At 40.3% G+C, this 27,420-nt stretch overlaps 1 protein-coding gene and 1 long non-coding RNA gene across 3 annotated transcripts; one reads left to right on the forward strand and one right to left on the reverse strand.

The window, feature by feature from the left end:
- LOC106946514 (dynamin-3-like) lies at window positions 1-27,410 on the forward strand. Of its 2 annotated transcripts, XM_015030890.1 has the most exons (22): window positions 1-363; window positions 684-766; window positions 866-1,046; window positions 3,915-3,988; window positions 4,250-4,399; window positions 5,901-6,104; window positions 7,800-7,898; window positions 8,485-8,645; window positions 8,992-9,134; window positions 9,379-9,514; window positions 10,887-10,954; window positions 11,175-11,313; window positions 11,469-11,555; window positions 12,586-12,656; window positions 12,802-12,856; window positions 14,673-14,786; window positions 19,633-19,742; window positions 21,548-21,662; window positions 23,151-23,315; window positions 24,522-24,757; window positions 24,844-25,017; window positions 27,177-27,410. In XM_015030890.1, exons 3-22 carry the CDS (start codon window positions 886-888, stop codon window positions 27,217-27,219), a joined length of 2,505 nt encoding a protein of 834 aa, XP_014886376.1. In that variant the 5' UTR covers window positions 1-363; window positions 684-766; window positions 866-885; the 3' UTR covers window positions 27,220-27,410. The 2 variants fall into 2 exon arrangements, with proteins under 2 accessions (XP_014886376.1, XP_014886375.1); XM_015030889.1 differs by having other exon boundaries at window positions 684-1,046.
- LOC106946516 (uncharacterized) lies at window positions 16,584-19,626 on the reverse strand. Its single transcript, XR_001424788.1, has 2 exons — window positions 18,789-19,626; window positions 16,584-17,088 (listed from the first exon to the last, which is right to left on the reverse strand). It is a non-coding gene; the product is annotated as an uncharacterized LOC106946516 (long non-coding RNA).
- Window positions 27,411-27,420: the final 10 nt, after the last annotated feature.

The following is a 27,420-nucleotide window of genomic DNA, read 5'->3' on the forward strand; positions in this document are numbered from 1 at the left end:
CTTCGCAGTCACACCGCAGAGAAGCGGGGAGAGAGAGACGAAGGCGATAGAGAGAGAGAGAGAGGGAGAGAGAGAAAATATTATTATTAATCTGTCAAAGGCGAATTTCTGCTCGCGCTGACGTTCGACCACAGGTGCGCGGTTTACTTTGTGGACTGTGAGCAGACGGTGTAGCGGCAGTCGGAGCGCGTGGCGCTTGTGTAACATCGCGGAGTGTCGACGCTCGTCTTCGGCCGCCTGGTCGTTTCAGCACCGGACAGCGACACACCGGCGAGCCGAGACGCGTAGAACCAGGAGGGGGGAACCCTGAGGTTGAGCGAGCCTCCCCCTTCCACTACCCCCACAAACGACACAACAACACAGGTGAGCTTCACGCTAATAATGTCACGCGTTCATCTGACGCTATCTTTTTTTAATTCATTAAATGTCGCGCGACGTGTGCGCGTGCAGAAGGGCAGGTGGCCTCGGTGTTGTTTTATTTGATTTTGTATGCATTGTGAAGAAACTGAGCTCCGGTCGGTGAATGTCCTTGACAGCAAAAGGCTTTTCTGGACGTATGTGTGTTTGTGTTGGAGGGAGAGAAAGAAAGAAAAGAGAGAGGAACAAAAAACAGGTTGTGCTCCTGCGCAGTTTGTCTCTCTGTCCTTTTTCTGACTCTCCCTGTCTTGTTTCTGTCTCCACAGCCCGTCCGACCCTCGCTTGGCTCGAGGGTTGGGGGGGCGGCAATGCGCGGCTAGATGACTCCGCCACATCAACAAGCGCCACGGTAGTCCTGGACTAATAATACAGCAGCGCCACGTCCCCTACTCTTCTTACTCCTCCTCCCCCCCTCACCTCCCTTCTGTCTCCATTCGCTGATTCCAAGTCCTCCTGACTAAAGGCACCATGGGAAATCGTGGCATGGAGGATCTGATCCCGCTGGTCAACCGGTTGCAGGATGCCTTCAGCTCCATCGGCCAGGCCTGCAACCTGGACCTGCCGCAGATTGCGGTGGTCGGCGGGCAGAGCGCAGGCAAGAGCTCCGTGCTGGAGAACTTCGTCGGCAGGTAAAAATTGACCACCAGAAATAGGATAATCCCCTTCTCCCGTTTAACCTTGAGGATGACGTAAGAAGCCACGCAGTGCACGAGGCTGTCTGCAGACCATCATTATCTGCCACTCAGTCAAGTCCCGTCCTTCAGTTTTTTCCAAACCATCCGCACTGGGTCACACACAGCCACAACTTTATGTGGGTTACAGCAGCACCTTTGGGGATTCTGGCCCAATAAGCATCCAGAGCCCGGTGTTGCGTGGCACAAATTCCAGTTCAAACACTGAAGAAAAAAAACATAAAAAATTGAGATCCATCTTAAAAAATGGTTGAGTTAATTCATTACATGTAATCAAATTAAGTTTGCTAAACTTCATCTATGTTTGTTTAACATGACAACTTAATAAGCTTAGTATATTTACTATATAGTATATTTATAGTATATTTAAACTTAATTTGATTACTAGTAACACTTTTTTAAAAAAAGTTGGATCACCTGTTTTCTGTTTTCAGCAAATTACCTGTTAGGGATCGTAGTTCAATATGAAGCAAATATTTCTGTAAATCAGTGTTGCCAATTCCTCTGTAAGGACGGCAGCAATTGTCTACATCATAAGTCACCAAGTTAAGTCACGTTTTTTGTGCTTTACATCATAAAAAAAACCATCATACAGTCACTAATTGTGACAAAGAGAATAAACATTTGTTTATTAAAATATTTGGGTATGTTTAAAGACATCAAGAAACAGTCAAAAGTATCTGATTACTTTGGATTTGAGTTGGGGTTTTTTTTAAAGAAATGGTACTATTACATTAGTTGCTAAAGAGCTCTGAATATTTGCTGATAAAGTTGCTTTTAACGGGACAACACTACTCATTTTGTTATTTGACTAATTTGGTTTCATAGTCAGATTCAATACAGACTCAGTACAGTAGAGAAAGACAAAATTATTGGCATTTATTTGTGGATTAGCTTCCACTTACACTGTCCATAAAATGCAACTTGTGACAAATTCTAACTTTTAACTAAGTTAGCAGTACATGTCAGGTCACTATGCATGTGTACTGAACAAAAATAGCATCATATATACCCGTGGGCATGCAGAACGTTTATATTCAGAACAAAAATACAGTGTTCTGTCACACAACTTTAAAAAGTGACACCAGAACTCCTATAGCTATTGCAAAACTCTGCCGTTTAGGAACAACGGCAGAGTGTTCCCAAACGGCACACTCTGCCGTTTGGAGCCACTTTGGAGAAAGAAAGTTTACAGAGCCAAAACATAATGTCAACAAAGACATCTTTCAACAGCAATATGGTGCATACCCTGTTGTGCAACTGAATTACAGGGACTGTTTTAAGAGCGAATTACACCCTTAAAACAACAGCAAGTTAACATCATTGGTACTAGAGAAGAATTAGCTAAAGTGTAAATCCAGCTGCCTTAAACATTCAACCAGTCCAAAAAACTGCACAGCAGTAAATAAGGCCAGGCCAGCAATGCTGTTATGGTGCATTCAAGTACTGAATGTCCAAACTGGAATGTTTGTGTATGTTATGTGCTTTACAATAATTCTAAATCTATGAATAGTTTCACAGATTTAGATCTATGAAACTACATGTAAGTGTCATAGGTCTAAATATGAAACTTTTGAACAAGTTGTTCAATTGTGTTTGAACAACTAACACAGTTGACAATTCTTTAACACTCTGTTGGTAGTTCTGTGGTGGCCTTGAAAAGCAGCACAGTTCGCTTCGATAATTACAAAATCAGCCTTTTATCACCTGAAGAGCATTTCTAGGATTAAAGGACTAATGTCACAGCTAGGTCTAGAGAACTTGTCTCTTTTCTGCCATAGAGCCACAGTTTTATGCATAGAAAGCTGGCTGCAGAAATGCTCTAATGTGTGTAACCTTTTTAAAACACCACCCACATGCAGCAGCTCCCACTCTGGAATGCACAAATGAATATTCATGGTGTTGCTCTGGAATTTTGAGTTTAATCAAATAGGGGCTAATCAGGTGAATGGATGAAGTCACGCTTTAGCCCCTAACGCTTATATTCATATACATAACTCAGTCTTTCATAATTTGGTAAATAGTAGCATTATTTCCTGTTAGCTCTCAACAAAAACCCAACACAAACCTGCAGTAACGTGGTTCGACATACCCAAATATTTCAGTGCACTGTTTCAGTTGGGTGCATTGATTTAGTCGTCCTCCAGCCTTTCAGTGAGCGCCATGGTGCTGAGTAATGGTCCATCTGTCCACCTCTGGCTCTGCACTCTGCTGAGTAGACTCACAGAGGCCTCATCGTTTCTTCAAGGCTTGTCCCATACGTCGTCCCTCTCAGGGAATATTTGTTGATAAGGTTTCCTGCAGCATGCCTTTAGCCTCAAAGGTATACACTTTTAGGTTCAGATTATGTGCATGCGCACACACATACACACGCACACACGCACGCACGCACGCACGCACGCACGCACGCACGCACGCACGCACGCACGCACGCACAAGCATATTCATCACCTGTGTGCATAGCCCTCCAGAAAACATCGAAGTCACCGTTTTGCAAATGAGCGAGCGCCCCTGTCAGCTCTTCATCCGGACCTGCTGTTTATCTGGTCGGAATGTTCTGCTCCCTCGCTCAGAGAGACACCAGCTGAAAGCTGCAGGCTCCATTTTGAAATGGCTTCTGGTTTGAGCTGTTTTGAGCTCACTAACAGGATTTTTTTTTTCTATTAAAGAAACGGCAAGGAAAACTCTGCTGCATTTGGCATGTTGTTAGAAAACAACCAGCACAGTCCACAAACACTTATCACTGTGAGTTCACGATAGATGTGGCTTTAAAAGGACTTTTCTGATTTGTGTTTTCCTCTTTAGGGACTTTCTGCCTCGCGGTTCTGGTATCGTCACCCGCAGGCCTCTGGTTCTGCAGCTCATCAGTGCAAACGCTGGTGGGTTCCACACACATTTCACACACCCACGCCAAATAACAGACACATTTTGTCCACTCACACACACATCCACACACGCACACACACACACACACACACACACACGCACACACACACAGAAAATCCTCCTTTCTTTCTAAATGGTGCTGCTTTTTATTCCCTCCTCCGTCGGCATTTTGTTCCACTCAGTGCAACCATTACTAATCTTTGGTGCATGTTTTTATGTTTTTCTTTCTTTTCTTTTTTTTCCCTTCCCCACAGAATGGGCTGAATTCCTCCACTGCAAGGGGAAAAAGTTCACCGACTTCGACGAGGTGCGCCAAGAGATTGAGGGCGAGACCGATCGGGTCACGGGGGCCAACAAAGGCATATCTCCCGTCCCCATCAACCTGCGGGTTTACTCCCCTCACGGTACGGATGAGATCGCACCGCTTCTCTTCTTCTTAATGTCAACTTAGTGACAAACCGCTGAAACTCTTCTGGATCTAAACAGGGTGTGACAGGATGTGATTCACAGCGAAGGGCCGGTGGATGATGTTTATTAAAGCTATGTCAGTGGAAACAAAGATGAGGGCATTCTGTTCGATGGTGTACATTACATTTATAATCTGTATGAATAATAAAACAAATCACCTAAGGAGGTAGAACTACTTCAGATTCCAGATATTGGTAATGATGTCTTACTGTAGGGATTTGATCAGAACGAGGGTCTGTCCGGCTTTTTAAGTAATTACTTTATTTCAGTTGAATACAATAAGCTTTTTATATATAAATAAAATGGTTCATGTTATTTTTATTATAGTACTGTTTGAATTGATTTATGATTATATAAAAAATTACATCCATCATCTTGCATGCTTATCCCTAGTGGGGTTGCAAGGCGTGCTGGTGACTACCTCCAGCGGTCAACGGGTGACGGGCGGGGTCACCCTGGACAGGTCACCAGTCCATCACAGTATATAAAAAAGAAATTAACTTTTTTCTGTCAGGTAGCAGCTAAACTGCTAATTAAAATACAGCACATAGCTGGTACGTAGCTATGTATTTAGCATGCAGATTAGCAATAGGAATAATATGCCATTACTGAACGCCAGATGGAGAAAAAGTGATTCCAATATAATAATAAACCAGCATTAGTGAGATAAATATTACGCTTTGGCTGCATTAGTAACAGATGGAGTTTGGGGAAAATTTATAGGAACAGCATAAAAGGGGCTAAAATGTTCTTCCTTCTGTGATGTACTGCTCAAATGTTGTGTAAAATGTAATTTACACAGTATTGAAAAATATTTTTCGCAAAACATAAACTTTTATTTACCTTGATGTTTGTTATTATGAGATTTTCATACCATCTAATCACTATTGACTGTTTAAACTAGCTAGCAAAACTAGCATACTAGCTTGTAAAAATAGTTTTATGTTAAAGAGCAGAGAGACTGTTTAACTTTGAACACAGTAGATGTATTATTACACTACTTCTTTAAAATGCTATAATAAGAAAATCAGACCAACATGTATTTCCTATGGTGAAATACAAGTGCTGTTTGCAAAGTTGCACAGTAGAAAATTAACAGCAATAATTTGGTTTATTTGGCTTGTCAAATTCATATTCTCACTATGTTATTCCTACATCTGTAAATGTTGCAGTTCCAAACTAAAATCTGATTTTCCATGTGTAATACCATTTAGTCTGAGTTATTCAGTGTTTATACACACACACACACACACACACACACACACCCACACACACACATATATATATATATATATATTTTTTTTTTGTCATTTCACGCTAGTTTGGTGCTCTGGGGGCCCCCTAGTGGTGCGGAGGCCCCAAGCAGCCACTTGTCTCGCATTCCCTTGGTCCGGCTCTGGAATACGTTTCATTTATTGCATTCCTGTGTCTCCGCAGTGTTGAATTTGACCCTCATCGACCTGCCGGGAATCACCAAGGTGCCAGTTGGAGACCAGCCTGTGGACATCGAGCAGCAGATCAGGGACATGATCATGCAGTTCATCAGCAGAGAGAGCTGCCTGATCCTGGCCGTCACCCCGGCAAACACCGACCTGGCCAACTCCGACGCCCTCAAACTGGCAAAGGATGTCGATCCCCAGGGTAAGGCGAGGAGGCTGCAGCGTTAGATGCCGAAAGAAATCAAAGCTGAAAGACGTGACCTTGTGTTTGTTGGCTCGGATAAAAGCTCAACAGGGAATCTCTGTTAGCTGTGAGACGCTGTTCGTTGACTTTTGTGCTTTGACCTCTCTAAATGTGGCGGCGTCACCTCCCTGCAGGGATCAATCAAGTGTCCGATTATTATTAGAAACAGGAGTGTTGAGAGAGGAGAGACATAAAAGATTAAGAATTAAGTGTAAAAAAAGAGAGTAGGATCAAAATAATAGTACTGAAAAAGGGAAATGAATAAAAACAGGGACCAAAGGGGAACTGGGGTGAAAATATATATTTGATGTCCCACAAATGAAAGAATATAGGGCTGGGAATATCCTTTAAAAGCCTCTCAGCTCCATTAAACGCAACCTGAGACTGTAGTAAACAGGCAGGAGGTCTTCTATTAGCCTAACAGTGAAATACTGCCAGGTTTTTATTGGCGTCTCAGATCACCAGACATGGGCTTGTTGGCCAGATTGGTCCATGTTTAGCTTGCTGCTGCAGAAAAACAGACATCAGGTTCTATGAGCCAGAAGTAAAGACAGCCGTTTTGTTCTTCTTCTTCTTTTTTTTTTTTTTTTTTGCTTTTTTTAATCAAAACAATCAATATCCATGTTTCTAAACAATAAAAGTAGACTTACATGTTGGATTTTTCTTTTTTTAGAATACTTTAATTTTTATTTTTCAAGATACAACAATTATTAACTGTGACAAGATAAAAATCAGCTCAGGAACAAGAACAATAACACCTGAGTACTGGTCATTCGCCTCAAAAATACATTTATTTCAGGGGCACCTGACTTTTTGTGTTTTTATTAAAAAAAAAAAAAGGGTGGGAGAGAGAGTAATCATTATGAATTAATTAAGAATATATAGTACATGTTGGATTTTAAGTAAGATAGTTTAAATTATTAAATTGTTGAAAAAAATACATGGTTCATAAATAAAATCTGGAAAGTGTGGCTTGCTTTTGTATTCAGCCTGACTGAGTCAGTACTTTGTTAAACGGCCTCAACGATCGTGAATCAACACATTAAAAAACTGAATTTTTTGCCCATTATTGTTAGCAAAACAGCTAAAGTTTAGTCAAATGTAATAAATGACTCTTAAGATTAGTTTTCAAGTCTTGCTTAACATTTTCAACTCTTTTTAGGTCTAGACTTTGAAAGTTCCCGTTCCACTGGTAGATTATTTTTCTCATTTCTCTCATAACCAGACATTTTTTCCATGTTAGAAGTGAAATAATTTGTCAGAGAAACTATTACTTTTTCATCAACATTGAGGAATTATTGACTTAAGTTACTTGTAAGCCAATTTTATATTATTTCAAGTGTACTGACATTGCACTAAAAACTAGACCAAAATTACTTGATAAGATTTTGTGTTTTTACAGCATATCTGAATCAAGGGACTGAACACCAATGCAAGCCACACTTTTGTGGTTTGTAAAACATTTACAAATCCATATATCCTTTTGCTTCCTTGACAAAATGATGCACTACTTTGTGCGAGACTGTCACAATAAATACCAGTTCAACAAAATTGAGTCTATAGTTGGAATTCGGTAAAATGTAGAAATGTTCAGTGTACTGTATGCATTATGCTTTATGTTTTTCCTCGCTTCACTCCTTTTGCTGTATCAAGGTTTAAGGACCATTGGCGTGATCACCAAACTGGATCTGATGGATGAGGGAACAGACGCCCGAGACGTTCTGGAGAACAAACTGCTGCCACTACGAAGAGGTGCCTATTTTTATTCAGAATTAGACATTTTCTACTACAGATGCACTGATTTGATATTAATATCTGTATTGGTCACAATATTGGTAAAAATTCTAGATCGGATATCGGTGGCAATGTTCCCAATCCATAAGCTCAGATCTATTCAGTCTAATTCTACGCTTTGTGGTCTGAGTGACATCCCGCTTTATTATTTATTTTACATTATATTTACAATTCCAAATTGCATTTTCTGAACCATTTGAAAGAAGGTTTACTGCTATTTATTTTTTGTGAGTTTCTGTTTTTTCTTATTTATTTTACATTGGTCTACTCCTAATTCCATTGACTGTACAAATGAATGTTTGTGAAGCTTGTGAAGATACTGGTGTATTTAAGTGTGTTCAGTTATCAAATAAATTTGCAATTCAGTCCCTTTTGAAAAACAGAAACATTTCAAGTCAATTCAGCCGATAGTAAACCTCAGATATAGGCATCGGAAGTGAAAAGGTGGATTGGTGCATCCCTACTGTCTACTGTCATTGTTTAGTTCATTTATCAGGCTGGATTCATTAGAATATTTCTCTCACGTCTCTCTGTGTTATTCCAGGGTACATTGGTGTGGTGAACCGCAGTCAGAAGGACATTGATGGCAAGAAGGACATTAAGGCGGCTTTGGAAGCTGAGAGGAAGTTCTTCCTGTCCCACCCCAGTTACAGGCACATGGCCGACAAAATGGGCACCCCTCGCCTACAGCAAGTGCTCAACCAGGTGATGATAGATTTACCCTCTATGCTCTCCCACTGTGCTCTTTACATAATTAATAAGAGGGTGGCCTACTTTTTTTTTTGGGGGGGGGGGTTCTTTTTGCTTCCATCACTCACCACCTTCCATCCTGCCCAGCTCTAAATAATTAATGATTTCACAGAATTCCAGATTTTCTCTGGATTGCTTGTGGATGAATATCAGAATCTTATTTCATTACAGTGAATTACGTAATACGATACAATTAAGATAAAAAAAAAAAAAAAAAAGATTCCAGGTAGTCAAAACACACATTTCATTTTATTCTGTATTTGATTTTAACTCGCGTCTTGTTGGATTTGCGTCTCCTCAGCAACTGACCAACCACATTCGGGACACCCTGCCAGCTTTCCGCAGCAAGCTGCAGGCCCAGCTGTTGGCTCTAGACAAGGAGGCGGAGGAATACCGGGGATACCGGCCCGATGACCCGTCTCGCAAAACCAAGCAGCTGTTACAGTCAGTACCACTTCTTTTCCCACAGCCGAAGCAACATGAGACGTTGTTGACTAAAGACCATGTGAAAGGAATTTCTCTCCTCTTTTTGTTTGCTGTCTTTTGTTAGTTCACATTTTTTTAGTTGCCAGAAATCAGAGCTTGCTTTAATTAGCTGATATATGGTTGCTGTTATTGTTTTTTGTTGTTGTCGTTTTTGCACATTTGTTGCATTTCAGGATGTTTTTGCACATTTGTTGCGTTTCAGGATGGTGCAACAGTTCTCTGTTGATTTTGAGAAGAGGATTGAAGGCTCGGGGGATCAGGTGGACACGGTGGAGCTGTCTGGTGGAGCGAAAATCAATCGCATCTTTCATGAGCGCTTCCCTTTTGAACTCGTCAAGGTGAACTGCTGAGTATTAAATCTGAAAAAAATAGGATAAACACAGTTGTTTGCAACCCTGGTAAAGGTGGGCAAAAAGCTTTAAAATACACTAAATGAAACTTTAATTGCAGCAGTATGATCTCACTGTTATAAAACAGGATCTGTATTGAAGAAATAAAATTGGACGATCCTTATTAAATTTTTCATCATGCGCAGTAGCTGAGTTTCAATTGCAAATGTTTGCAAAACTTTGTCGATGTTCTGCTAATGTAGAAAAAACACATTTTTGTGATTGCTGTTTCCAATGAATAAGAAACGCAATTAAAATCACACGTGAATAAGTTTGTTCATGCAGTAACCCGTTAAGTAACACACCGCCGACATCCTCCTACCACTTCCTGTCGTTTCCTTCATCACTTTCGCCAGTAGAAACTTCTGATCACTTGACTCGTGTGATACAAAAAATGTGTTTTCGTCGCAGTTTTGAGAAAAATATTAATTTCGATACAACTGAAAAACCACCTCATCCTACCGCAAAAACTTTGTATCAAAAATTTTTTTTTTTTTGTTGTTGTTGTTGTTGTTTTTTTAATTGGCATCTTTCTGTTGAGTAAAAATGTATTTTCAGAATTCCAGTTTGCGCAATTATATGTTCAGTGGGAATGCAGCCAGGGAGCAGACTGGGAAACAGGAGGGAAAAAATGACAAAGCTCACCATTAGGGGATTGCAACAGAGACTGGCATCTTGGCAAGTCTCCATAACAACCATGAGATCTTGTCTCCATGACAAATAGTGATCCATCCGTCCAGCTCCTGAAAATGTTGAGGGCAGCACCACTGATAAATATACTTAACATGGGATTTATCTCCCACTGAATAAAATGACTCAAACTATAGGTAAGATTTAAAACATCTGAAATTATGTTCCTTAAAAAAATACTCAATGATTCAGAAATAATTTACGGTTTCATTTTTCTTTGCAAATCTAATAAATATATTTCTGAAATAATGTCTCTGCAATAAAATATGTATTTGTATTTTAGGCCTTTTTACACATCTTTACCAGAGGGCAAAGAAACGTTGCGGATACTGCATATAATCCCAAAGTTTGAGCCCCTAAAGATTCACTTTCTTTAAAAATAGACGAGTTAGTGTGATTTGCTGCAGTTTTATTTCCTAGGGCTAACTCTGTTTTTTGTTTTTAGAAAACAGTTTTTTTTTCCTAAGAAAAGATGTTCCACAGGGCGAATGTTAAACATTGTTCTCTATTCTGTAGCTAAGTATAAAATATTTAAGTGTTTCAGTTTTTGAGATAATCTCTTCATTAGCTGAACATGTAAACTATTTTAAAGGAAGTGTGTGTTTTTTTTAACTCTTGTTTTCTGCTTCAGATGGAGTGTGATGACAAGGAGATGCGGCGTGAGATCAGCTACGCCATCAAGAACATTCATGGTATCAGGTAGGGGTTTCTGTATTTTATTTATTTATTTGAATTATCTCCCATAGTATCAAATGTGCCGCATGTCCATCAGTGATGGAGAGCAACCTTCTGCTTGTTAGCAACACAAAATGTTGAAAACCTTTGCTGTAAAAGCTTCTACCTACCCTGTGTGGCATAATTCATACGCTAATGCTAAACTGCACAACAACCAGTCAAATCATTTCTTTTCTTTCTCCAGAACTGGGCTTTTCACCCCTGATATGGCGTTTGAGGCTATAGTGAAGAAGCAGATTGTGAAGCTGAAGGAGCCATCCATCAAATGTGTGGACATGGTCATCCAAGAGCTGATCAACACTGTGCGCCAGTGCTCCAACAAGGTATCCTCCTCCCCGCTACTCATGGCGATTATGGAGCTGCTATGATATGCTCACTTTAGTTAATCATAAAGCAGCATCTGAAAATACCAGCTTCCATAATAACGTTTGACATTTCCTATCTGTGGATGCTGACATGCTGCATGTTTTGTTTCCAGCTGGAATGCTTCCCGAGGCTCCGCGAAGAAACCGAGAGGATCGTCACCTCACACATCCGGGACAGGGAGAGTCGTGCCAAGGACCAGGTAAAGATGGCTCTGTGTTCAGGCTATACTTATCAGATTAGTTCTAATTACTATTACAAATGATAAGGAAGTTCAGATCTGTAGTTCTCCTTTTACTTCTTAAAAACAAAACTCACTCAAAGGTACAGCAAGAGGTTAATATCTGACCAATTACGTTTTAGGTTAGGTTATTTTAGGTTAGCTTAGCTTAGCAGAAACATATCCCCTGTGTGTATTGCTGTTTTAAGTCTTGAGGAGGCATGTAGCAGAACAAAAGTCTCACAGAATAACCTGGAGTTATTTAAGAGAAAATAAAAAAATGTATTACAATGTATTTTATTGCTATTTTTAAATGAAAAGAACTGATCTAATGTATGGATTATTTCAGGTGTTTATTTGATTTTAAACACATTTTTGTCTTCTAAAAAGCTTTTATGATTACTGTAGTTGAAATTTTAGCACAATATTAGCTAAAAAAATTAGTTGTGTTCAAAGACTTAATGATTTTGATATAAACCTGGGGTGTCCAAAGTGTGACCCGGGGGCCATTTGTGGCCTCTGACTTTAGTTCAAGAACCATACAAATTTGTCCCTTCAGCTCAGGTGTTTGACTTACATGGAGCCTTTCTATTTTTAATTAGGACAGAATTATTTCAGACAAAGTAAAATCTTCTCACAATAAGAAGTATTGACGACAACATCAATTATTTGTCTTTAAATAAACACATTTTTTACATTATCATACAAAGACTGTAACTTTTACTCAAATCAAACTTTGCTGCACCCAGATCTGCTTTTAGTTAATTGAATAAATGTGGCTAAATACATCAAGCATTTTCCAAGAAATAGTGACTTAAATCCTAATTTTGTTGATTAGAACTGACTGAATTGTTTTCAGTCTTTTTTCCCATTTGATACCAAGAAAGTTTGCAAAATGACTTTCAATAAGGCAATCTTGCAGAACCCTTTTTTAATCACAGTGCTACTCTACGCTCCCTTCCCATCTTCCTCCAGCCGTTTCTCATAATAAATATCTTGTGTGTCCTTTCAGGTTCTGCTGCTGATTGATCTGCAGCTCTCCTACATAAACACCAATCATGAGGATTTCATTGGCTTTGCTAGGTGAACATGAAACCATCTCACTTCAGTTCAACATGCTAACTTTTTGTCTTTTTAACAAAGTTTGCTGTCACTCTTTCCCACCTACTTTTTTCTTATTTTTCCGATGTTCCGTCTCTGCGTCCATGTTGCCATTACCGTGGCGCAGTGCTCAGCAGAGGAGCAGTCAGACTAATAAGAGCCAGAGCTCAGCAGGAAATCAGGTGAGCCTGTTCTCCGTTTCCTGTCAAAATACAAATGGTGGCACATGAGATCGAAACTGCTGTTCGCATCGACACGAATCAGAGACGGCACAGAGAAATGGAAACCACCGAGCTCAACGCATTTACAAAACCCTCTTCTTCGTTTAAGTTAATATTTGCATTGGATGAAATTTATGATTTATTCAATTCACTGCTATAGTTTCTACAATAAAATATCATTCATATTTGTAATTATTTATCCCCCATGCTTTTATTTAACAGCTGAGAGTGGATGTTTCTCACACATTTTGTTTCCCTGTGGTTTTCTCAAGAGAGATTTCTCCATCTTAAGAAAATCGTTGAGATATTAATTAATTATCTCTACAAAATTGTTGGAAAATGAATGTATTATCTCAAGAAAACCACCGGGAAAAAGTGTAAGCGAGAAAGGTTCATTCTCAGCTTCCATACTTTAATGTTTCAGTTAGTCACCAAGTTTTGAACAGTAGCGATGCACCAAGAAATCAGTTTATGATTTTAATCATTTTATCTGGGCTTTAAAACAATAGTGGATTCTTGTTGAACTGTAGAGCTGTGTAATGCATACTGCTCTCTCTTCCTCTCTCTGCTGATGTAGCTAAATGTTGGTCAAAGGCCTCAAACAGCCCCAGTTATAATGAATGAAATTATTAAACACTTTTTTTCACTCCCATATTTTGTGGGACACAGTTAGTATATTTTTAAATGATTTTAACACAACCTGGAGGATTTAACTGTATTTGTGCATTTTCTATGATACAGAAGGACAGCAACGTACATTTGGAAAAATAATTGTTTTATTCTAACATTCCATTGTTTTATCAGTTCAATTTATCCACAAAATATATTTTCAAAAAAGTTAGTTCTTGAAAGAAATTAACTATAATCATAACCGATCAGAGATCAGAGCTTTTAAAAATAAATCCAAGTGGATTCTGTGATCGGCGCATCTCTATTGAAAAAAGCTTTTTTGTTTCTTTGTTTAGTATCAGTTTTTCCCCACCATCATGCCTGGTGTTGTTGAGACGTTTCCCTTTGTTTGAACCCTTCCTGTGTCATAAAGGTGCCACCTTGCATTTCATCCCCACCCCTTAGTGAGAATCTCAGCTGCCCTCTCGAGGGCGTCTGTCGGTGAGTATCGCTCATCTGTGGGTCGTGGTTTGCAATGTCGTCTGTACCTGCTGCAGTTCTGCTTCTCGCCAGCGTGTGGTGCTCTCCAGCACCGCTGCCATTTTCCTCCGTAACGCGCCACAGAGATGCTAACTGACCGGTGTGGGGCTGAAACATTTTCTTTACTAAAAAAAGTTGCTGCTCTAGTTTTGCTTACTTTTTTTTCTCTCCTAACACCAGTTCCACCTCTATTTTCATCTCTTCCCATTTATCTTCAGCATTTGGAGCCACGAGAAAGAGATTTTATAAAGATGTGGGTAACCTCTTTAGTCAGTCTTAGGGAGTGCAAGCCTGACAGTAATCTAACCCAGTAATCCCTTGGCACCGGACCTGTATGGTACTGTTTGTGTCAGGGTTAATACACTCAACACTGATGACACACACACACACACACGCTTTATCTCTGGTAGAAGATAAAGCCTCTAACCAGCGTCTAGCTGTGAGCGCAGCTGCACTGAGTGAGTCACAGTCACACACCTCGGTTAACCTTCGCACACGTTTTGTCTCGCCGCCTTTGCTCAGATTACATGATCAAAGGGTAACCAGTTTAATGTTTCCGACTAACATAAAGCTTCTACGGTGAGGATCTTTTTACCGCTCACACCTTGGCTGTGCCCTCTCCCCGCAGGTCATCCGTAAAGGCTGGCTGACCATCAACAACATCAGCATCATTAAGGGAGGAGCCAAAGAGTACTGGTTTGTGCTCACTGCCGAGAGTCTCTCCTGGTTCAAGGATGATGAGGTGAGCATAATTCAGCTACCTTCAGTTTTATTACACAACAATATTAGTCTGTTACATGTGGGTAACTGTGGAAAGGGGTAAGAATGAGGCTCTGCTGAAAGGCATAAGCAGTTGATGTCTTATTTGCAGTAGATAACTCTCATTGGTTCTTCATTTGTATATTGGTCAGTGACTTTACGTGCCAAGGAAGGCGCCTTTAAATAAAATGTTTTATTTGTGTAGCACTTTTTTAAAAATACCTCGGACGCTTTACAGGAATTAAGCAAAATTGCAGAACAGAACACACAGGCACATCAAACAAAATCATTAAACGAAAAAATGTATTATTCATTCAGTACAAAGCTAGATGAGTTCACAGGATGAAGCTAATGTCTCTGAAAATGCTAAGTTATACTTAGATTTTTTTTCTTATGTGCACCAGTAGCACTTTTATATCTATATGTGTTTATAGTCACAATTGTTGTTTTTCAGTATTTTTCTGTAAACTGCTGCAACGACATTTTGTTGCCAAATTCAGTGTTGTCTTTGTGCAACGACAATAAAGTGAGGCTAAGTCTAATGAACCAAAGACTTAAATCAGATTTTGAAAAAATCCAATCTTAGTTTATGACTAAGATTGGACAAGCAGGACAGACATGGTTGTCTGTCCTGCTTGTCGTGTAGGGAGTACTCCGCCTGATGACCAGAGATCACTGGAAACCCTACAAGGATAAGTGGGGAAAGACAATGGATGGATGGATATTTACACTGAAGCTGAAGATTATTTTCAGAGGAAATGGAGTTTGGAGGAGGTGCAACAACAAAGATCTTCCTGTGTGAAACACAAACTGAGAAAAGAACATGGGAAGTGTTTCCATTTTAGTTAATTACCTGATGTGAAAGTAAAAGCACCTTTAAAAGAAAAAATATTGTAGTAATTTTGGTTTACAAAAAACAATTTTATAGATTTTTTTAATGCACTCAGTACATCTTTTACGCAGGAAGATCATTACTGGTGCACTGCTTTCTCCCTTCATTTCCATAGACATTAATCTCCTGCTGCGTAAATAACCAATAAATGCAAACAGCTGATACAATTCACATAAACCGCCATGAGATTTGGAGAGTAGAATAGTTTTAAAATGTCAGAAATCTCCTTAGCTCTTGGTCTGTCTCAGACTAGCTATTAGCTTCAGCCTTAGTCTGGATTTATGAGGACATGAAGTTTTCTTCTGCAGGTAAGATTGTAGCTAATCTTTTAACAAAACCTCACTTTAAAATTTCTGAACCTTCCCTTTAATGGCCCATTTCAACAGCTTGAAATCCTCGAAGACTCCTTGACAATAAATCAATAACAGTACATATAGCAATAGTTTCGCTTTAGCTGCTTGACCTCCCATGGCCAGCTAAGCAAAATGGGCGGCATCAATTCACTCAGTCTTTGGTTACCTAGCAACAACTTTCTGAGTATTTTTGCACAGCAGCAGTTTCAAGTTTCGCCACCATGCTTTTCAAAATGAAAAACAACTGCATGGCGTGAAAACTATGAATAAAACGGGAAAAGTCACACCACCAGTTTGGCAGGACTTCAGATATTTAAAACAAAAAATTAATCATAATTCTTAATATCAACCGAATATGAAAATCATATATCGTGATACGTTTTTCAGCTATATTGTCCATTCCTGCTCCTAATCAGATTTCCAGCTGAAAAGCACCAGAGTTAGGCACAGGAAGGACTCTTTAAAAGCTATTGTGCTGCACTTTTAAGTTAAGGAAGTAATAATAAACAAAAACCTACTCAAACCATCAAAATAGTGGGTAAATGACTGCTTCAAAGCAGTATTTTTTTATTTTAAGAATGACCAACGACAGCAAATGTCTTTAGCAGCTATAGCCCACCATCATTTGCATCCACAGGCCAGCATCAACAGGATGCAGCATTTGGTCACATGCCGGCCTTTGCGTGGCAGGCTGGCGTCTCTCTGCCTGTCTGTGCCTGCTGTACAGGTTGGAGGACATTCTGCACAGCAAGTGTAGATAGGCAGACACACAGCAGCTCCTCCAGCCAGCCCTTTCTGATGCGGCAATGTTGCCCAGGAGGCCCAATTGAGTTGCTTCCCATCAAGAGTTTTCAGGAAAATGTCCTCTGGAATGAGTTCTTGAACAAAAAAAACTGTGTCTGCAGGTTTTGATGATCAAATAAAATATTTTTGTTTTTTTCTCCAACACATCCTCACTTGTGCTTTCCATGCACCTTCTATTCTGTGTTCCTTCACTTCCCACCTCCATCCACTGATACTTCAGCCATTCACTTCTTCTTCTTCACTAAAATTGGAGCAGCCCCAATCCCAACCAAATGCTTGCTCTCTCAGCCACCCAAAAATACGCGGCCGCCCGTTTGGAACCTCAGACGGCGCGGCGCGCGCAGGGGCCATCCGAGACGCTAACGCGGCAATGCTGGTAATTACAGACTCCGCTAGCTTCTCCTTGTGTATTTCTGTTTTACACCCTCTTGAACTTTTCTACGGTCGTGTACACGTCTGCCTCCTCCCTTGTATTAATGCGGCTGGCAGTTCCTTTGGAACTTCTTGCATTCTTGGCAGGAACACTTTCAATCCAAACATCATCATCTGGCCTTTTCTTTGCAGAAGAGAAGACCTATTAGATATCAATACCCTTCACTCCGCCGTCCTCCAACTCTTCAATGAGCAGAGGCGCTGCTTTGATCGTCTTCACTTTATGTGCTACTTGTGACTTTGCGGGAACAGTGCAAGGTCTCAGCTGAAAATCTGATTAGTTAGATTTACTGCTTTGTGTGTGTGTTTCTGGTTTTTGCAGTCTTTTTTTTCTGCGTTTTTCTGCATTTGTTACTACCCATCATACATCAATGCTCTCTGCTTGCTTAGGCCACCCACAGAAATGCCTTCGCTTGGGGTGTCTCAATGTACCCTCAAACCCCAATTGATTGATTGGTCCGTAGCCCTTTTGGCTCAATGCTTTGCAGCCGTATTCGCTCCTTATCCCCCCTCACTCCCCTCCCTTTCCAGAGTGACCGCATCTTCCTCAGCAGCCTGCATGCTCGCTCATTCATGCAGTGATTTATGTGAACTTGCTTTTCTTTTAATGCTCAACAAGCATTGATTTGAAACCAAGGTATGCCTTCAAGCACTCGTAGCCAGAGCTGAAAGTTAGTGGTGAGGAAACTGGTGACACAAGTTTATTCCACAAACCAGCAAGCGAGCGGGGAAAGCAAGCCAAGCGTTGAGAGCGCTCTTTTGGACAAAGTCTAGAAAAGAACGAGGTGGAGACCTCGGACGTATGGTGAGGAAGGATGAGACACACAGAAAGACAGACGGACAGAAGAGGGTCCGTGCCCAGTCTAACCAATGTGCAGACTACTGTACACCAGTATGACAATGAACAGGTAGTCTGAACACTGGGTGGACGGAGCCGGAGTGGAGAGCCAGGCCTTGTGCGCCGCTGATCCCGATGCTGGTGGGACAGCTCTGCTGTCGGTGCCCCTTCCCCTCTCGCCGCTCCTGCAGCAAAAAGATCTCTTCCCCCCCATTCGAAACGCAGCGGTATGCCTCATCCGTGTCGGAGGGGTGTGGGGGTTTTCTGGAAGTGCCCCACACCAGCCCCCTCCCCCTCCTGTTTATTTGTTTAGGTCGGGCGTCCCGGACCGGTCCAGATTTCAGGTCACGCCGGCCGTGAAGAGTATCCAGCCTTGACGTGGCACATTCGCTCAGACGACTGGGACACACTGGTTGCGCATTCTGGGAGGGGATATTACAAAAAAGAGGGAAAGAGAGACGCTCACGAGAGAGGGGAGGGGGTAAGGGAGGGAGAGGAAAAAGGAGGGGTCCCGGTTGACCATATAAGGGCGACGGTGACCCCTTGGGGAATCCAACCCTAGAGTCTCCGCAGAGTTCTTCCTCCATGCCCGCCAAGTCTTACCTGTGTCAACCACAACTTTCCAAACCGAAGGGGTGTCTTCTGTGAATCTTTATCTGAATCAACTTTCTTCTTCTTCTTCTTTTTCTTCTTCTCCTTTTTGGCTTCTTATCCTTCTCCTTCACCCCGCCGTCTCTTTAACTTCTCCCTCCTTTCCCTGCATCTCTGTGTGCTAAGCACTACCAGATGTTGAGTTTTAACGCCAGGCTGTCATTTAATCTCTCTCGCTCTCTCTCTCCCTCCCTCAAACAAAAAAAAAAAGCCAAAAGAAAAAAAAATCAGGCAGGAAGTGGGCCCCTCTGGAATGGAAAGAGAAAATATAGAGAAAATATTGAGTGGCTGAGATAAAAGAAAACAGACAGGCCGAGTTAAGACGCGTAGGCTGGGACTGAAGTGTAAAGTTAACGGTAAGGATCTCCGCTCTTTATCTGTTTGAGCCCGGGGTTCTCAGTGGATTCGACACCCCGAGTTTGAGTTTGAGCCGGGGCTTTTACCTATCAGCGACCTGCCCCCTCCACCCCGCACCGCCCTTAACCTCGACCAGACTCTCCTCAGGGTTCTCTGCCAGCGCTTCTCTGCGTAAAAACGCACCGTGAAGAACGACTGCATCCTGACCCAAACCCTAATGACTTCCACATGTGCTCATTCTCCCTTTTTTTCTCCCTTTCTCTGCTCCTGCCTTTACCTCCCACTCTCATTTCTCCCCCATTCCTCCTCCCTTTAACATCACCTCCTCTCTCTTTCTGCCTTCCCCACTTCTCTCTCTTTCTTGCATTCACCTTTTTCTCACCCATTGCAGTTGGTTGCCTGCCTGACAGATGCTGAACATGCCAAAAACATAATAACTCATTTAGCTTTTCTTTTTTGTGTGTGCAAGCTCATCACTGTTTTCCTCTTTCCCCTCCACCAGGAGAAGGAGAAGAAGTACATGCTCCCCCTGGACAACCTGAAGGTCCGCGATGTGGAGAAAAGTTTCATGTCCAGCAAACACATATTCTCCATCTTCAACACAGAATCCAGGTCTGCTGCTCATGACTTTGGCTTGGAGATTAATCTATGCAGACGATATTAAATTAAAAACTAGGACTAAGGAGGGGAAATATGTTTTAGATAGGAACAACCAGAGGTGTGCTGGGTACACAAAAATTGTACTCAAGGAAGAGTAGCACTACTTCAACATATTTTTACTCAAATTTAAATGAAATGTCAAAGAAATAGCTGAGATAAGAGTGAAAAAGTGTTTGGTAAAAAGGCAACTGAGTTACTCTTCAAAAGATAAATCGTTTAATATTTAAAGATTACATCAGAGGGACCAAAATATAAAGTTATGCGGAAATCATTGGCATTTTCAAGGTCAAAATGAAAATAATTCTTATAAATAATGTAATTACAAAATAATGTAAAAATTAATTTCTTTCGATGAAAAGCTTACCAAACTTTTAACAAAAACTACAGCTGCGTGCGTCTGTGTCTGGTGAATTTTTGGCATTCAGAAATTTTACTCAAGGAAGAGTTGCGATACTTCATAATAAAGTCATTCAAGTAGAAATAAAGATACAGAGCACTCCTAAAAGTTTATTCTTTTTTTTTTTTCCAAAAGTTGAGTGAATTTAACCTTTGTGTTTACAAATGGGGTCCAACCGACCCCACACACGTAAAACTTGTATCATTTGCCACAATCCTCCATGTTTGCCCCAGTCCTCGCATGCACAAGGGATAAGCGGTTATTACCCAACTCTGAAATGGACCCTATCAGGGTTCACCATTACAGGTAAGATTTGACGAACTGTCTCATGGTCCATTGATTCGCCAGCTTCTTTTATCCACATTTCTTGATAATATCGTAAATATTCAGTGTTAAGTGGAGTTTCTGCAGGTCATCCTCAATATGCTCCAACAATTGTTAACTCAGCGGGTCACTGAAAATGCACATAGATATATCATCCGTTTCTAAAGATGTGCCAGACTGGACACGTACCGCCAATATGGTACCAACTAATTTATTGATGATGTTAGCATATTTAATTTCCTGTTTTCATACCAGGTAATTTTGCTCTTTAATTTGATGCAGTTCCAGTTAATCATGGAGAGAAAACAAATTTTAATAAAAAGTTGCTAGTTAGTCATAAACTTAGCACTTTGATTTGAATGTCTTAAAATTCATGGAGTAATGTTTCAGCTGCTTTCTGAGCAACTCTCCCAGAACAGGATCAGAGCACATCATGCAGAGCAGGTCATGTTAAAAAGACACACAACCACTGCAATCCCTCTTTTACGTCCAGCATCATTTCAAAGAGTTGCAACATCAAACCTTGATAGCATAGCAACAAAATAACACAGATTTGATTTGACAATGGGGACATGAACTGGGATTTAGAGAAAAAAAAAATTTGGGGGCGACATGCAGCTGACAGAGGCACAGACTGTAGATCAACAACAGGTAGCAGGAATTGAGTTTCGCTTGGCGCTTCGGGACGTATCGCTTAAAAACGCCTTGACTTTAAAAACGCACCTGGGATTTGACCGGGACGTCTCTAGTTGTAGCTTTTTCAACAAACCCGATTTGATTAAACGGGGAATTGTAGAAAGTTTTTATTAGGGACTCGTAGTAATCAAGCAGATAAACAAACAGATGGTCTGTAAAAAGTCTAAATCGGCATAAAAAGGTTTTGTCTCATGCCTGAACTTTCACTAATTGTTACAGCATGTCCTGTGAAAGTTTCCTCTTGGACATGCTGGCTCGGCACCCAACAGGAAACTGTTCCACACGGAAGAGGCAATCGTCTGACACACACTTGACATTCTAAGCAAATGATTTTGTTTAGGAACGTCTACAAGGACAATCGCACTCTGGAGTTGGCCTGTGACTCCCAGGATGACGTGGACAGCTGGAAGTCGTCCCTCCTCCGTGCCGGGGTCTACCCTGACAAGACCACCACGGTGAGAGGATCCACTCCAACACGATTCAGTGAGAATGACTCAAAATGAGAGCGGCTGCTTAATCGGATCCTAACGTCATCACTGATCTCATGCCTGGGTTTTTAGGCAATGTTTCACGCCAAAAGTCTGTAAACTACAGACTTTTGATATCAAGTCAGGAGCAAATAAATTACGACGGAGTATCAGGGACACACTAAGAAAATTTAAAAAAATTAAAATACCCAGAATAAAGTAATCAAATTATGAGAATAAAGTCGTATAAGAATAAAGTTGAAATAATGAAAATAAAGTCATATTACTAGTTTATTCTTGAAATATTATGACTTTGTTGTCACATTATTACAACTTTATTCTTGCACGACTTTAATCTAGTATTGCTGTGACTTTATTATCATAGTTTTATGACTTTGTTCTTGTAATATTATGACTTTATTTTCCTAATATTGTGACATTATTCTCATATTTTTTCCATTTTATTCTCATACGACTATTCTCGTAATTGTATGACTTTACTCTCAAAATATTATGCCTTTATTCTGTTTTTTTTTTCAACTTTATTTTCTTATAATTTTATTCTCATAATTTTATGGACTTTGTTCACGTAATAATACTTTATTCGCATACATAGTTATGCTTGTAATATTATGACTTTATTCTCCTAATTTTATTTTTGAGTTTTTTATTAGCATTGCCATTGTAATAAATCATGTCGATCTCTAGCATATCTATTACATACATCTAAGTTTACGGTTGTAATTTGACAAAATACGAAAACATTTTCGTTTTCATGCACATATGGCACTGGGCAGAGCAAGATTAACACCATGGGCTAGGTATGTAAATGTGAAAGTCAGGATTCGCTTTTCAGCTTTTTTGATTCACACAAACCAGACAGAAACAACATTTATAGATCATTAGACAGAAATACTGAATGTTGATGGCTTGTAATGTCTGATTTAAAAGACTGTACTCCAGTTCTGACAAATTTTCATTCTCCTCTGTAGAAGGAAAATGACAAAAGTACCCAGATAACTTAAATACACATTCATAGATTCCTCATATCGTACCACCCCAGAAGCTGCAGTTTTGGCTACCGGTGAAAATGTGTGCATTTCGTGTCGTGTAGCATAAGTACAGCTGATGATGTGAAATGGCCTACAATCTTTAACAAACTGTCTGAATGTGCCTGTTCGACTGCTGGTTTTAAAATAAATAATGATTAAATCATACAGTGTTTATATAGTACAGTTTAATTCTTAGTGATTTAAAGATCACAAAAACTAAACCTCATAAAAGATGAACTGCAGGAGTTTTATTGCCTTACATTAACAGCAGGAATGTATAAGACTTATTTTTACGTGTGCTGGTGTGTGTGGGAGTGGTAAAAACTTTAGTTTTGTCAAAACATGTCAGTTTTTTTTTACTTTTAACCCTTTGTGGAATAATTTTCCTTCAAAATAAAGGGGCGAACTTTTTCTCCCCCTGCAGGTTGAGAGCGAGACGACCACCACCACCGACAACTTCTCCATGGACCCTCAGCTGGAGCGCAAAGTGGAAACCATCCGCAACCTGGTGGATTCCTACATGGCTATCGTCAACAAGTGCATCCGGGATCTCATCCCAAAGACCATCATGCATCTGATGATCAACAATGTAAGTGAAAAACAAAACATCTATGAACACAAATCTCCAGCAGAGCCGACGTCTAATGGTGAAATGCAAGAAAAATAAGTAGCATGATTACGTTACCATTCATTTTAGTAAGTCCAGAGGAAAATCGTTTCTGATGTTTTTGCTTTTATTTCAAAGTTAAAAACAACATTTTGAAACAATATATCAAAAGGTAGATTTGATACCATTCCTTTTGCTCTTTTACAACCCATTATTTTTTGAAACATAAAGAGCAGACGGTTTTAGGTGGCAGCAGAATATCTGACAAGACTTCCTTATTTATGTGTTTAAATAGAAGAGAATGTAGCCGAACACTTTGGAGCTAATTCATGCTAATTATCAACTTCCAGGTAGAATATTTTCTTAAATTTGTGAGAACTGTCCAACATTTTTATTAGGAAGTACTGTTTATATCCAGACATATACTGCTTACAGCATTAGTACATATTGGCCTGAACTAACGTGTGTTCTTGTTAGCTGCTTTCCTAAATAGAAATTTGAAAAAATTATCATTTGAAACATAAAGAACAGATGTTTTTAGGTGGCAGCAGGACAGCTGACTAGGTTTTCTTTCTTCATGTGTTGGTGAATTAACATGGTTAGGCTTCAGAGAATGTAGCAGCACAGCATAACCGTTTCATTTAAGCTAATTAGCAACTTAAATGCTGTTTTCTTAAATTTTAGAAAATCCTGTTCATATCCAGATAACTGCTGCCCACAGCATTGAACTTGTTCATAAAAAAGAACAGTGTAGTTCATTTTAATTTTAGCATTTGCGCTTACGTGGCAAGCTTAAGGTAGATAGTGTTTCCATTTTGCTTTCCGATTTGTTCCTGCTTCATCTCGAAACCGTTTTCAGCTCAGCTGTATTTTAATCCTTTGCAGACAAAACTCACAAAATAACGTCGTGCTCCTACTTCAGAAACCTAGCAGTTTGTCTTTACAGTTGTAAAACTTAATGACTAGTGCTCAAGCTGTGCCAAGCTGCAGTTGTGGCTGACATAATTACAGACTGTACCAACAACAAGTATTGGAAATTGAGTTTTGTCAGAAACTCTCAATACAGATAATTTAGAAATGCCCTTATCAAGCTTATACATGGTAAAGTTAAAGACAGAGACACTGGTACTTAACTTAAAGTTTTACTGCTCTAACTCTTTCTGCTTTACTGTTTGGTCTTGTCAAAAGGTGAAGGACTTCATCAATGCGGAGCTGCTGGCGTGCCTGTACTCTGCAGGTGACCAGAATGCTCTGATGGATGAGTCCCAGGAGCAGGCCCAGAGGAGGGACGAGGTGCTGAGGACCCACCAGGCCCTGAAGGAGGCCCTGGCCATCATAGGTGACATCTCTACATCCACCATCACAACCCCCATGCCTCCGCCTGTTGACAGCTCCTGGGTAGGAGGATCCACCGGCGGTCGCAGGTAAGTTGAAAATGAACCCAAATCAAGGTCAGGAAGCCTTGACTTTTGCTGTTTTTTTCTTTTTATCACATCCGTCTGCTGGCCAGGTCTCCTCCTCCAAGTCCCACGGCCCCCAGAAGGATGTCTTCGGGCCAGCGGCCGGCGCCCAGAGGGGCCCCACCACCACCAAACCGTCCAGGACCTTTGGGACCCTTCAATAACAGTGCTGATAGCCCCCAGGCACCCAGCCGCCCCAACAGGGCCCCCCCTAACATCCCCAGGTAAATACAGTCATCACCTTTAGTGCTGTGTGATATTTAATTCAAAAGATTTTATTTTGTTTCTAAAGAATTACCAAGTCACTGAAGGTAAAATGTATTTTAAAGCCTAATGAGGAAAGTATATTGCAGAATGTACAAAAATGCAATTTTTAAAAAATTACTGAACCAAAGTAGATGTACCTTGCAAATTTACAAGCTATAGCCAAATTAGCAAACCACAAGCTTTGGAAACTAGCTGAGCACATAAACAGTTTATTCACAACATTACATCAGGTTTAATGTGAAAAGGAGGAGCTTCAAAGGATTAGTTTAGAGTGTTTTAGGTAAGATTTTGCTTAAGGATGACCAACAAGTAATATCTAACCTGCAGTAAAATAGATAACACTCTTGGTGTCTTCATTTCTTCAAAATAATCATGAACTATCCCTTTACACATTGACTATAATCAAGGGTGGCTTTACAAGGATGTGAGTCCTGGGCTGGAGACAGGTTTGGTGCCTTGTCCACTAAGGGAAAATTATTTTTCTAATGCAAATTACAGTACATTAATATATTGTTTTATGGATGAGCGGCCATGAACTGATGCATGGTAGGTTTAATACGTCACCTGGCCAACAGCTCCACGTTGTTCCCAAAAAATCGACTTCAACTTCATAATATTCAAATATTTGAATATTGTTTAAATTAATAGAAATCCCAAAATATGAATACAACACACCTTATATGAAGTACAACATCGCAAAACCTCCATTCCTTCAAAAAAAGAAAGAAAAGAAAAATCTTTGGTGCCCCCGAAAAAATTGGGGCCCTGGGCTACCGCCTCAGTAAGCCTTTTCTGAAGTGTGGCCCTGGCTGCTCATCCAGTGGCATTATTTTAATAAGCCTTTACATTTTTATAGTGCATACTCTTTCTGTTCAAAGTTAACACATCTAAAGATTCACGTTGGCATGAAGCTTGCTCTAAGCATGTGTCACTCTGCCTGAATCACTCTTCCTCAGTGTGAGGCTGATCAATCCTATAGTCATCAGCATATAGTCAGCAGCACATTAATGTGTGCAGACATAATGTATTAGTTACTGTTTCACAACTACAGGATGGGTTGTCCTACATATTGAGCTACTATGCATCAGTGACGATGACTTATGGAAGTGAAACACATTTACTACACCAGTAGTTTTCCAAAGACGACCACCGACCTTTAAGTAAAAGGACAGCTTTATATGCAGAGGCAGAGGCAGCCACTTCACAGTTTTATAATTTATTCTTGCACATGCTGCTCATTGTAATCTTGACAGCGACTTCTGAGCAATGTTTCTCATTCTCCACCTACGCTCTTTGCTGTGGAGGCAAGCTGGAGTGCCCAGCAGTTTCTATGGTAACGAGGAAGCTTTGCATTCACACATCTTCTAATCTTTTTATGTCATTCTTTCGGACTAATAGTGTTTGAGTGGCCGGGGTTGGATTAAGAGACTCTGAAGAGTGAAAATCAGTTAACCAATACATATAGTGGAAATACTGTGAGCTTTCATGGTGATTGTTAATTGCTAACAGGCTAGCTTCAGTATAAACGTTGTCATCTGTAAAGAGATGAAGGCAGGTTAAGCTTTTAAAGTGAAGCTCATTCCTACACCTGTCTCGTGTTAAATTAAAACAAGCTCAATAATTTCCATCTGCTGGATTTATTGTTTTCCTCTTTTCTGTCTACCACAAATTGGATGATAAAAGTCTTAAGTCGGGTTCATTGGTCTCAACTAGACCTTTTTTTGAAGGACAGTTTTCCTTACAGTGACTTAATAATTCATTTTATTTCATTGTGTTTGGATATTTAAAAACGTCTTCCAGCTCCAGTGTTAAATGTTCGTTAGAATTACTTGAATTTACTTGAAAACGGTCTCAAGACAACAATATTATCATTCATCGCGATAACTTCTAGAACAATTTATCATCCAGCAAAATTTGTTATCGTGATGGGCCTGCTCATTTCTGTATATGACGCCCAAATTTCACTGACGTTGATTGTGGTTTGGCAGCAACACTTGTTAGATACAATGTAATACTTGCCTTATTGTGGGGGGAAAAAAGTACCATATACATCTATTTTCTTATCAAATGAATCTGTTCCTCTTCCTCTGCTCTTTGACGCATCACCGCTCTCCAGCCGGCGACCACCACCGTCTCCTACAAGACAAGCCCCGCCATAATCACCCAACCGGGATGACTTGCCCTCGTCCACTCCCCTCCTGTCTCCCACCTCTCTCTCTTAGCCATGGCTCTGCTGTCCTCGTCTCTCCTTGGTGAAGACGCCCGCCAAAGTCTTTGACCCCTTCAACCTCAGTTTCCCGCCAGGTGAAGAAGTCCATATATTTATGTTCAGTACGGTACTCGTATTGTGGTGTATGTGT

Source organism: Poecilia latipinna, unplaced genomic scaffold (assembly GCF_001443285.1).
Source record: "Poecilia latipinna isolate Pla-1442-1.1 unplaced genomic scaffold, P_latipinna-1.0 Scaffold195, whole genome shotgun sequence".
NCBI classification, from domain to species: Eukaryota; Metazoa; Chordata; class Actinopteri; order Cyprinodontiformes; family Poeciliidae; genus Poecilia; species Poecilia latipinna.